Here is an 11,805-nt window from a genome sequence, read left to right on the forward strand (position 1 = left end):
AAACTATTCGCAAATTTAGTGTATTAGCCACGGACTAAGATATATCTTAGCCTAGGTTCCCAATTTTAGCGTTTATTCCATGAGATTTAATCTGGCTGTTATCTTGATTCTCGGGGACAAAACTGGCGACCTGCCAGATACTTCGTTTCTGGAGTGTTGTACAACCTGTCTTATGTATAGTTCTTATTTCTTTCCATGGGTTGGTAACGATAATATTTTGCCAAAAGCATTGAATCGGCGAAATCGTGTTTGGTTTAAGTTGCGATACGTATACGCTTTCCAAATTTCCTCCTATTTGTTATGTTTAATACTAAGGTTTGGCGCAACGGAACATTGGCTGAATACGCATCACGGTTCTTAATTCTCACGTCGGTCGCAGTCTACATAAGTCCTTTCTGACAAAGCTTCACGTCCAAGGTTATTTGTGTAAAGTGAATAAAACCTTAAGGGACACGTGATCATGGAGTGGGGTTAGTGATGTTATTACAATTTTAAACTAAAAATGAAATGTGAAAAATCATTTTGTATGGTTTTAAGTCTCAAATGTATGTTTTAATTAATTTTTGTCTTTCTCAGATGCTGATAATTTTGAACCCGCTAAGCCCGTCATTCCTGTTGCTGATATTGTCGGTGGCGCTAAGCTTAACAAATGGGAAGGCGAAGATGAAGAAGAAAATATAAAAGTTAGACAATAATTTTTTTCATAATAAACTAATTTGTGACAGTGTTTTGTATTATTGACATAACTTACATAATTTTTATGAATAGAAAAAATAAAATGTTAGGAGTAAGTGGTATATTTCTGGAGGGTAGCGTATGAAAACTTAAGATAAAGGGGGCTGCAGTAGGTCGTGTTTTAAAGAAGTCTATATAGGCAATTTAAAATAACTTTAAAGTGAATTGTAAGTGTGTGAAAAGTAAACGAACAGAAGTGCATGTAAGTTAAATCTATAATCGTTTTCCGTCAAAATTTCCTAAAAGCCATCAGCTGGCATGGACATCAAATATCATAAAAAATTAAAAAATTATTTCGGTCATAAATACATTATTGTCAACAATAAGTAATTCTCTATTTATTCTTAAAGTCTATACCTAGATACCTGGATAATCTGGCTTTTGGTCTAAAAGCCTAGTTTTTTCCATCGACTTTCAACCCTTAAGTGAAAGTTGAAAAACATGGATGTCAGTACATCATTGAAATATTCAATGATGTATTGACTACTATATTTTTATAATATGTTGTTTTTTGGGTACCACTGTATTCTTAACTACCCATTTATGTATGCATTTTGGTCCATGATAACCATTTTTCATTTTAGTACATGAGTAATTCTCATTTGACCTTGAATAATAAAACAATTCTAAAGCAATGTGCAGATTTAAAACATACTGCACTGACATTTTCAATGTTTCATGATATATTGCCACCATTTAGTTGTAAAGAATATGTATTTTAATAAAAAAAAAACTCAAAACCAATGGAAAATAAATTAATACCTATGCTCATAGATTATTAATTGTTAACATATATCTAATAATAATTAATACTTAATTTTTATTATAATTTGAGATATAAAATATCTTGATAAGTTTAAGTTGGTCATAATTTAAAGTGAATGTGGGTTGCCATCGCCCAACCTATTATAGGCTTTTGTACAATATATGGTAAAAATAAAAACCGAGTATAAGATTATTTTGATAAAATACACTTCAAAATTTAACACTTACATGTGAACTGCTTAGGATCTTGATAGTTAGTCAAGTTAATTTTTAATGATTTAAGATTTTTAAGTTCTCATGAAAAATAGTGTATTGCTGTAGATTTAAATTTACGCTTAGGATTAACTCTTAATTTATTAGTGGATTTATACTTATATTAATTAAATTTATTTTATGGAAATGAAGTACATAAAAAAAATTGTACATTCTTTTCATACAATTAAGATAATTTATAATAGGTTGGAATTTGACACTTTGATAGCTACTCGTGTTTATGTGTAATACCTATATTGTGAAAAGGTGTAATGATTTAATTTATGTGTACATATATTTTTAATATTGTTCATAAAAAATTACATGGTTCTCATTACTTTTAAGTGCTTGTTTGCCTATTTTGTGATTTTTATGTGCTAAATTAATTTTTTTTTTTTTTTTAATTGTTTTAGGATAGCTGGGATGCAGAAGAAGAAGAAACTACAAAAATCGAGACAAAAGTCCCTGAGAAAAAGACCAAATCAAAATTGGAACAAAAAATAGCTGAAAGAGAAGTACTTAAAATTTTTAGTTTTTACCTCATTCATATCACTAAATAACCAGAAATATCGATTTATTTTGTTCAGAAATTAATAAGAAGTTAAAAACCTTGAATCATAGTATTAACAATTTTAAATCGATAGATTGTAATACAATTAGGGTATGACCTAACAGATTTAATTCTTAGGTTTTATAAAACAAAACAAATTTAGTAAGAGTTAGTGAGTAGTTTATTTTTAAAAACAAATAAAGTTGAGTGGACTATTTTTGTTTTTACTTGTAGTTAGGTCAATTTAAAAATTTCCAAGTTCTCATTGATTCCAAGTTGAGTATTTTAAAATTTCAAGTAGAGTTTTGACATATTAATATCTTATGTTTCGTGTTTTCTGGATAAATATAGGCAACTCTACTGCATTGGTGCCTGCTAGGAGGAGCTTGCCACCTCCCCTCCCTCCTATTTAGTGAATATGTTTTTAATGTTCTTATCATTTGTAATAATAAATAAATATAATGTGCTATGCTATCAAAAATTTTTGACTGTCCCTCTTCCCTGTTTATATTTTTATGGGTGACCTTGAACTTCTGTGTATTGGAGAAATATTAGTATTCAGTAGTTGTGAATACATATTTTCCTTAAACAACGGTACATAGTATAGTATGTTTGTACATGTCATTTAACTCTAGGTATTTCCCCCTTTTTTTAGTAAAGGGTAAAATAATTTTCTATGTTAAATGGTATATTTTTCCTACTTAGGTACCTACTTAACTTCAGAAAAAGCCTCTGATTGCAATCATTATACTTTGATTGTGAATGGATTCGATAAATATATATCTGTTTTCTATAATCTATATGAAAAGTATTAGTCCTTTTAACTCAAGTTTATATTTGTATATTGTAAACTGTCTGTCTGACTGTTTTATCAAATTTGAATTTCAAATACTCATTAAAAAGAGTTGTTAATTTGTTTTTAATATTTTCAAGTTACAGTTAGAAAAAACATTGATACCTTTGTATAGACATAACAACTTTTCTGAAATATATTTTTTTCAAGCCAATATATTTTTTGCTCTGCTTATCCTAAATATATTTTATTTTTAGCGAAAACAAAAAATAGAAAATGAAAAAATGAGACGTAAGTTTTTGGAAGCAGAAGAAAATTCAAACATGACACCAGAAGAAAAAAAGTTATTACAACAAAAATTACAAGAAGAAGCCGATTTGGAAGTAGCTAAAGAAATGTTAGGTGTTGATGAAAGTGATGAAGATTCAATAGACCGCATGAATCCAAAATCAAAAGAAGACTTCATTGTTTTTGAACAAGCTCTTCAAAAGAAAATACAAAGTTTTTCTAAATCTGATCATTATTCTGATTTTATTGAAGAACTTATTAGGAATTTATCTGTTACATGTAAGTGTATTATAATTTATTTATATAATACAATTTATTCATGTTGTATTGTTTTAGTGTCAATGAATGATTTGAGGAAGTTGAAAGCAAGTGTAGATAATATGAGTACAGAAAAAATGAAAGCAGAAAAGGGTGATAAAAATAAAAAAAATAAAAGCAAAGGAAAAGCTAAACTGCGACTTGACAATAGCACTGTAAGTTTGTTTTTAATTATAATTTTATTCTTAAAAATAATATTTTTTAACTACAGTGTAACCTGTATATAACGAACAGTCGGGGGACCAAAATAATTGTCCGTTGTAGACAGGTTTCAATGTTTTAAAAATTACTATATGTATGTACATTTGTATTGTTTTTTAATTTATAATATGTATTGGGTATAATCTGTATTAATACGTATTATATATTATACACATACATTATAAATTTAATACTCTGACTGCAAACTGATAGAAATTGAATAAAAACATTTGATACTCATGATTATCATTTATACTTACATATTGCAATTTATATCTGGATATTTCTGTTAAATTCTATTAACCTAAATTGTTGTACATATTTAAACTTTATAAATTGAATAGGTACTCGTAATTAGCGTTATCGTAATCGGCTATAATGTAATTGGTCGTAATCCGTGTTTTCACTTAATGTCCTAAACTGTTTCTTATCAACGTAGTATGTATGTATTTTTGTCCATTATGAAATTGTCGAGTAAAATATTAGTGTCCGTAATAGAAGGAGTCCGTTATAGACAGGTCGAAATACATTGGAATGCCTATTTTTTTGCTGGGATCTGGTCATTTTGTCCGTTGAGAGAGGTGTCCGTTTAGTCAGGTTTCACTGTATAAGCATGATGTTAAATAGTTAGATGTACTAGGTTACTAATTAAGAATGTTGATAGCGATCACTAGAATTTTTTTTTTTTTTTTTTTTGATTATACAATATTGTTATATATTTATTTGTTGTACATGTGATATTTTAAACTTTAAAATTTAATGAAAACGTAACAAAAAAATAAAATAATCATCTGTGTTCAATGTGTTTTCCATTGGCAGAAAATGTTAATTTGTTTGGTACATAGTTTTGGCACTTTTTGAAGCAATATTTTTTGTTTCCAAGTAGTTGACTTATCTTATTGGACCATATAATGGGGGAAAAAAATTCAACGACTTAATTAACGATCATATTTTAATATATTCTGTGAATTTGCAATATAATAAGTATAATTGTAAATCATTATTTATTTATCAATACATTTAATATTTTGGGTTATTTTGTTTATTTTTCTTATTAAATATATTTTTAATCTGGTCTAGAAATAAAATTAACTTAATGTGACATTAAAATAAATTAATTCATAAGTTACTGGAAAACATGGGAAAAAATGTAACTCGTTAAGTTAGAAGTTACTTCTAAACCAAAAATAGCTTGTTACCTTGCTATTTCATAACTTTACTCTGTACCATTTCCTTCATTTGATTGCTGTCATTACCTCTGTAATGATCAATATAGAAGTATTAATTACTATGTATTATAATTTATATTTCACTTGTGTGCTTTTGTTAAACATTAAATTTGTTTGTAATTTGGATTTTACTCTAACTTTAATTCTAACTCTATCTTCCAACCTGCACAATTGTTTGCTGTAAAGAACTTAAAAAAACACCGTATTTATGGTATATACAGGGTGTAACAGAAAGATATGACAGATTTACATGTAAATCTTACACAAATCTGTCATATCTTTCTGTTACACCCTGTATATATATGATTTAACGTAGATAATTGCTAAACAGTTATCGATCTATTTTCACACCTTGATGTTGCATTTCTAAAAAATTTCAATTTTGCTGATGTATAGTTGTTTTTTTATTTTTATCCGTTTTTGCATTCATGGTGACCCTCCTCTTAAAAAATTCAAAGTCATCTTTTTCACTGTTTGAAAAAAACCCCAAAGATCCATTAATTTTTTTAAATGAATTAATACAACATATGGCAACATGTAATCAAGCGAACTGGCGTTAGTCGCGACATTGACGTCCGAATCCCGGACAAAAAGTCCGGTATGGAAATAGTTGGACAAAAAGTCCGGATTAATTTTTTGATTGCCGGACCAAAAGTCCGAACACATTTTTAGTGTTGGACAAAAAGTCCGAAAATACAAAATTCTCTATTCAATTTTCATTTATAATTATAATGTACCTTGTATAATATAATATTATTATGTAGGTATATATATAGTATACACATGTAATATTATATATATATGTATAGTCAGTTCATATATAATTATTATTTATTTAAAAAATGTACCTAATTGTAATACTTTTATTACATTATTATATCATTGTACCTACTTTTTTTTATATTTTCTTATTTCTTATTATTTCTAATACCTAAATAAATATTAAGGAAATCCGCTATAGTTTGGTAGGTAGATCTAATGTTTATCGCAGCCGTACGTCTACAGTTTATCTACCATAATATAATATTATAGTATCATACCTACAAAAGGCTACTAAATAGGTACTAAATCTTCGTCGGTTAAAATGGAAAAAAAAAGGTACATTTTTTAAATAAATAATAATTATATATGAACTGACTATGTATATATATATATATATATAATATTACATGTGTATACTATATATATACCTACATAATAATATTATGTAATATAAGGTACATTATAATTATAAATGAAAATTGAATAAACAATTTTGTATTTTCGGCCTTTTTGTCCAACACTAAAAATGTGTTTGGACTTTTTGTCCGGCAATCAAAAAATGAATCCAGACTTTTTGTCCAACTTTTTCCTTACTGGACCTTTTGTCCCCAGACTTTTTGACCGATTACCTTGACGTCCACTATGGTACTTCTACAATATAGTGAATAGATTATAAAAACATAAATTAATAATTATTATAATTATTAAATAAATATCTGATGTCTTAGATTCAACTGAATCAATTTATTAAACTTGTATCTAAATATTTTATCTGCATATTTTGAACTTTAAGATTTTACTGATACAATAATATTATTTTACTGTCATTCCAGATTCCTGATTACAATGAGTTTTCAGCTTATACGGTGGATGATTATGAAGAGTTCATGTAAGGAAAACGGTTCAAGTTAAAGAGAACATTGCTAATGAAGAAATAAGCCGTGTATATTGAAATATATATATATATATATTATCTATTTTATCTATTTTATCTATTACTTATGTAATTATAGTGTGGATAGCTGAATGATAAATATTTTTTTGATAGTTTGTGTTATCTTTATTTATCACATTGAAATATACAATCCCATGTTAAAAAAGAATGTACTTTTCTTTCTTTATTAATTGAGAGAAAAAAATGCCATACCTAATAATGTACTTATGTACCTACATTATCACTATCAGTTTAATTATGGATAATTAGTATTGCACAATATTCACGACCACTCATAAATATTATTTTTTAGATATAAATTATTTTGCGTGCATTTTTAATTACTTGGTAAGCCTCTCACTTTTTGTTCATTTATTAACTCAACATCTTGAAGTTCACGCTTTCGCTAGTTGTATTTTATTATTAGTTAATAAAAGTGTACAACTACTGAAGATATGGATATTTACGAAGTGTATGTAAAAGCAGTGTCGTTTGCTGCAGGTTGTGCATCCACCGCAATGATGTTAACACCTTTGTAAGTACTATCTAATATTATGTAATCATTATCAGGTAATGTTTTTATTCATCTTAATTTATGGATCACTGTGATTGATTTGACCTACCATAATAACTGATTTGGTGTAAATAATATAGAAGAAATTGTTATTCTTCACATACAATTAGATTAATTTATTTCTTAAATTATTACGTATTTAATTAACCTTAGGTACCCCAATGCTCAATATATTTTTTCCTAGAATAATTATATCATAAACAAAATTGAAAAATGTAATGATGTAAACACTACATCCGATACAAAATCTTCACCTGAATGGACATATGCCCAAGTAACGACTAACAATTTAACAAACAAATATTAATCTTGATCTCCCTTTACTCCCTTAGGGTATGCGCTCTAATAATGGTAAATACACAATAGTAATATTTTATGAAATTATAAAAATTCAAAATAATCCAACCTTATTAAGGATTCATAATTGTAAAAATTGTTAGTGGATGCCCTTCACTCACGTTGGTCACGTCATGTCGTCATGGTCATTAATACATAAATACACATAGATAATAAATGATTAGTTATCTATGTAAATACATTATTCTATATATCATAGTGAGTAGTGACTACATAGAACAGTGCTACAACTCTGATTAGTTAATATATTATCATATAGGTTGTAAAAATTATCTTTGATAAAAAATAAAATGATAATTGTATGCTTCGATCTATCTTAAATTATACAATGATTAATAAATCTAATGAGAGATAATGCCCAAGTTTCGTGACATATTGCATTTGCGTGTAATTTTCCGTTGGATGTAGGATATTCTAGGTATGATATAGATTTATTTTGTAAAACCGTGAAATTAAATACAAAGTGTTAGTTGTCTTATTTTCAAAAAATATGCGTACTTTCACATTATATTCTTGATGTGTAGGTACTTGTAAATTGTCCATAGTTTATAGATAGAACGTTTTCTGTTAAATTTAAATATATTTTTTCAAGCATTGTTGTTGCGGAGTTCGTAGCCCTAACAAAAATAACAATATTATTCGTATAAATATGCAGAACGGGGGAACACAACTTAAATTTATTTTGTATATTTATTTATTGCATTTAAATATTTCGTATCTTATTAAAGTATTATATGTACTGGCCCTCAAGTAAAATAACGTGCTCCAATCAGAGGCAGATACAGTGGCCCTAAACGGGGGGGAACAATTTGTTTAATGTTATTAATTAAAAAAAGGGTGCCGTAGTGGCGCAGTTGATTACGACTCACACAGTCATCAATTCGATTCAGAACAAAATGCAAAAAAAAGTTGCATGGTCTCATAATTCTTAAACGATCACTAATTTCCCGTGCTGTCGTCCGATTGCGTCACGGGGTCATCCAGTTTCCGTCTAGGACCCCCTCCATCTGGGAGTAAAGACCGCACATGTCTCCTGTTGGATGTAGTGATATATATATAAATAAATAGATCACATCACATAATCTCCCTACTCCCCACTTGTGTTGTGATACGCATTGACAAAAGTCCTTTGGGTCGTTTCAATGAACACATGCATAGAAAATTTTTTTTTAAAAGGTATGAAGTAGGTATACGCAGTAGCGTAGCAAGAATTCGAAATGAGGGGAGGAAGGGGTAAACACCTAATCCACCCCCTTGAATACGCCACTGGGTACACGACGTATACTATACATGCCACTGTACAAATCATATTATGTAATTAATACAAACATGTGGTGGCTAATTTATCATTTATACATAGCGATATTCATAGGCAGATCTACGGGGTGCGCCTAGGCACACCCTAATATAAAGAGAACAAATTAAATAATAATAATTAATAATATAGTATATACACATTAATTTAATTTTAGTTTTTTGTAAGTACAACTGAAAGTGTTCAGAATTAGTCTGAAATAATGAAATATTCAAATATTCAATAAAAATAATAATAACATGCATTTTTTTATTAATAATATTGTTATTTTACATCATTAATGAAGCCTGTATATTTAGTCAACAGTTCTACACGTATTTGTTTATCGTTATGATATTATTATTCAATGTTATTGTCGTCAATACGAAAACGTCACAGACTCGGTCTAATAGCGGTGGTAACTATTTTTAGCGAAAAATAATGCCTTTTCTTGGAAATCGACATCGCGCCGATAACGATAAAAAAAATACTAATAATAATAATAAAAATACTTTTGGTAATTTGTATTTCATTTATTTTTTCAATATTTAATGTGATGTTATTTGTTTATAGCCTCATTTCCTCTGTATTATAAAAAAAATAAATACAAAAAAGAGCCGGGCACATTCAAATATAAAACTCTGGATCCGCCTATGGCGATATTTGCAAGTTGAAACATTGTACCACTTGAATCAACTCCCAATTTTAAACAATTATTTTGACATAATTTTTGATCGTAAATCACGGTGGAGTAAAATGATAAGTTAATTGTCACGAAACAATACTGCTCTGTAGTCTATTGTTTTACGGTATACTGTAACCTATAAATAAAACTAAAATTAACTTAATAATATTTATATTGGGTACCTGTTATTTACTGATAAAGGTAAAACGTGCTTTTTCAGTCGATCCATTGCTGCGTTGCAATGAACCTTTTACGTAAGACATCGCTGGTCGCTGCAGGACACGAGGGGCCCGAGGGGGACTACATTCGCATTACAGAGGGGTCTTTGACATGGCAAATTGTCAAAAGATGCTATTATTGAATTCCACTTAATTATTGTATAATGTGATCAGGAGAGATTTACCTATTACAGTTAGTAGGAATTTTATAACTTTTTTCAAACTCGTAGTGCTTAAATTGTGTTAAGTAAAGCAATCAAAATCCGTGTGCCGTGAATCGGCGAAAAGTCATAACTTAACACGCTTAATTCACTTAAAAATTTGTCTTGGTAAAACAGAACCTAAAGAATTTTTTTTGCTAGATTGTAAGAAATTTATTCCATATCCTTCTACATTTGTTTTATAATATATACATATAAATTAAATACAAAAAAGTATATAGCATATTTAAAAGTGACGTACTAACGAGGGGGGAGATCATATCTCTGAAATTTTCGGGAAGAATTAATTTTTTGATACATAATAAACACCAGTATAATTCCTCCTGCAAAATCCAGTTCAAAGTACGCTACTGATATTAGGTAATTTCCTTTACAATTGTTGTAGTTTAAAATATTTAAGTCACTACTTACTAATTAATCGTTTTTTTATTCATTCATTTATATCTCGAGGGAGTCATGAACAGTTATAGTTCAAAATTTTTCTTCTGTTACAAAACTAAATATGTTTTAATCTCTAAATAATTCTACTATTTAATGATAAGTAATAAACTAATAAAATCAAAAGCTATAAATACTTAAATAACTTGAGTTTGTTTTTGATACAGGTTAGTATGTAAGGATATTGTGAAGAAAAAGACATCTGACCACGTTAATTTATCTACATTTGTTGGTGCACTTTTTAGGTGAGTCTAATTTGTTTAAATTAAGGTTATCAGCTCATCAACGGATTTAAAATTTTAGGAGTTCACTATTTTATCGACAAGGTTTCATCTTGAATTTACAAACAGTGATGTTTGTTCATGGAATGGGACTATTAATTAATACATTATACTTAGCGCTTTATTGGTACTATTCAAATAAAAAAGTAACTATTCCAAATTTTAGCTTATTTTGTTTTAAAATTTTAAAACTGATTTTAAATACTTGCAGACTTATGTAATAAAAACAGTTTTTAAGACGGCATTATTGAGTTCAGTTTTCTTGATTTATTCATTTATAGAATCAACAGATTTAGTTGTGACAAGATTCCCAATTATGGTATCGTTCATACACCTGTCACTAATTGGTTGGCCATTACTATCCATTGTATGTAAAAAAAAATTAAACACAATTCTTCTAAAACATTCAAAATGTTCAAAAACATCATATATGTATTAATTAATAGGATATTAGTTAAAAAAATTAATAAGAAATGTTTTCTTTATAGAGAGAAACTATAAGAACAAAAAAATGGTCTGGACATCCTAAGCCAATTTTGATAAATTCAATTGTTCTTTGTATTTTATGGCTTTTATATAGTGTCAACATAAAAAACGTTATAATTTTTGTAAGTAAAAAATATTTAATGATTATTACGATAATTCAGTTTTAATAGAATTGATTGCATGGTTAATCATTATTAATTGTTTCAGACTCAATGTTCAGTAGCACTGATATTAAGCTCAGCTCAATTAGGATTATGGGCAATATATCCAGCAGAAAAAATTCAAAGCAATAAAATGGAAAAACATGAATGATTACTGTTGTTATAGTTTTACAATTTTTTGTTATAATTTTAATAATTATTTGTTTTCATAAAATTAAAATAAAATATTTTTTTAACAATGTTTACTATAAATCAACTCCTTA

The 11,805-nt window shown here is 27.8% G+C and overlaps 2 protein-coding genes across 2 annotated transcripts; both read left to right on the forward strand.

Moving 5' to 3' along the window:
* The first annotated feature begins 221 nt into the window (after nucleotides 1–221).
* eIF3j (eukaryotic translation initiation factor 3 subunit j) lies at nucleotides 222–6,940 on the forward strand. Its single transcript, XM_015510519.2, has 6 exons — nucleotides 222–470; nucleotides 577–683; nucleotides 2,166–2,267; nucleotides 3,353–3,662; nucleotides 3,720–3,856; nucleotides 6,727–6,940. The coding sequence occupies exons 1-6, from the start codon at nucleotides 461–463 to the stop codon at nucleotides 6,784–6,786; spliced, it is 726 nt and encodes a 241-aa protein (XP_015366005.1). The 5' UTR covers nucleotides 222–460; the 3' UTR covers nucleotides 6,787–6,940.
* A 197-nt stretch (nucleotides 6,941–7,137) lies between these two features.
* Nucleotides 7,138–11,781, forward strand: LOC107163225 (sugar transporter SWEET1-like). The gene is made up of 6 exons (XM_015510520.2): nucleotides 7,138–7,362; nucleotides 10,782–10,859; nucleotides 10,918–11,041; nucleotides 11,107–11,262; nucleotides 11,384–11,503; nucleotides 11,589–11,781. Exons 1-6 carry the CDS (start codon nucleotides 7,283–7,285, stop codon nucleotides 11,691–11,693), a joined length of 663 nt encoding a protein of 220 aa, XP_015366006.1. The 5' UTR covers nucleotides 7,138–7,282; the 3' UTR covers nucleotides 11,694–11,781.
* Nucleotides 11,782–11,805: the final 24 nt, after the last annotated feature.

The sequence above is a fragment of the Diuraphis noxia genome, unplaced genomic scaffold (assembly GCF_037042655.1).
Source record: "Diuraphis noxia isolate RWA-SAM2 unplaced genomic scaffold, SU_Dnox_SAM2 contig0002, whole genome shotgun sequence".
Taxonomy (NCBI): Eukaryota; Metazoa; Arthropoda; class Insecta; order Hemiptera; family Aphididae; genus Diuraphis; species Diuraphis noxia.

Bases quoted from the DNA above. Each gene is read 5' to 3' on its own strand.
- LOC107163225 (XM_015510520.2), top strand. From the start codon at position 7,283: ATGGATATTTACGAAGTGTATGTAAAAGCAGTGTCGTTTGCTGCAGGT. The intron at 11,042-11,106 runs GTAACTATTCCA...AAATACTTGCAG, and splicing joins GGTACTATTCAAATAAAAAA to ACTTATGTAATAAAAACAGT. The intron at 11,504-11,588 runs GTAAGTAAAAAA...TAATTGTTTCAG, and splicing joins TAAAAAACGTTATAATTTTT to ACTCAATGTTCAGTAGCACT.
- eIF3j (XM_015510519.2), top strand. The intron at 684-2,165 runs GTTAGACAATAA...TAATTGTTTTAG, and splicing joins ATGAAGAAGAAAATATAAAA to GATAGCTGGGATGCAGAAGA. The intron at 3,857-6,726 runs GTAAGTTTGTTT...CTGTCATTCCAG, and splicing joins TGCGACTTGACAATAGCACT to ATTCCTGATTACAATGAGTT.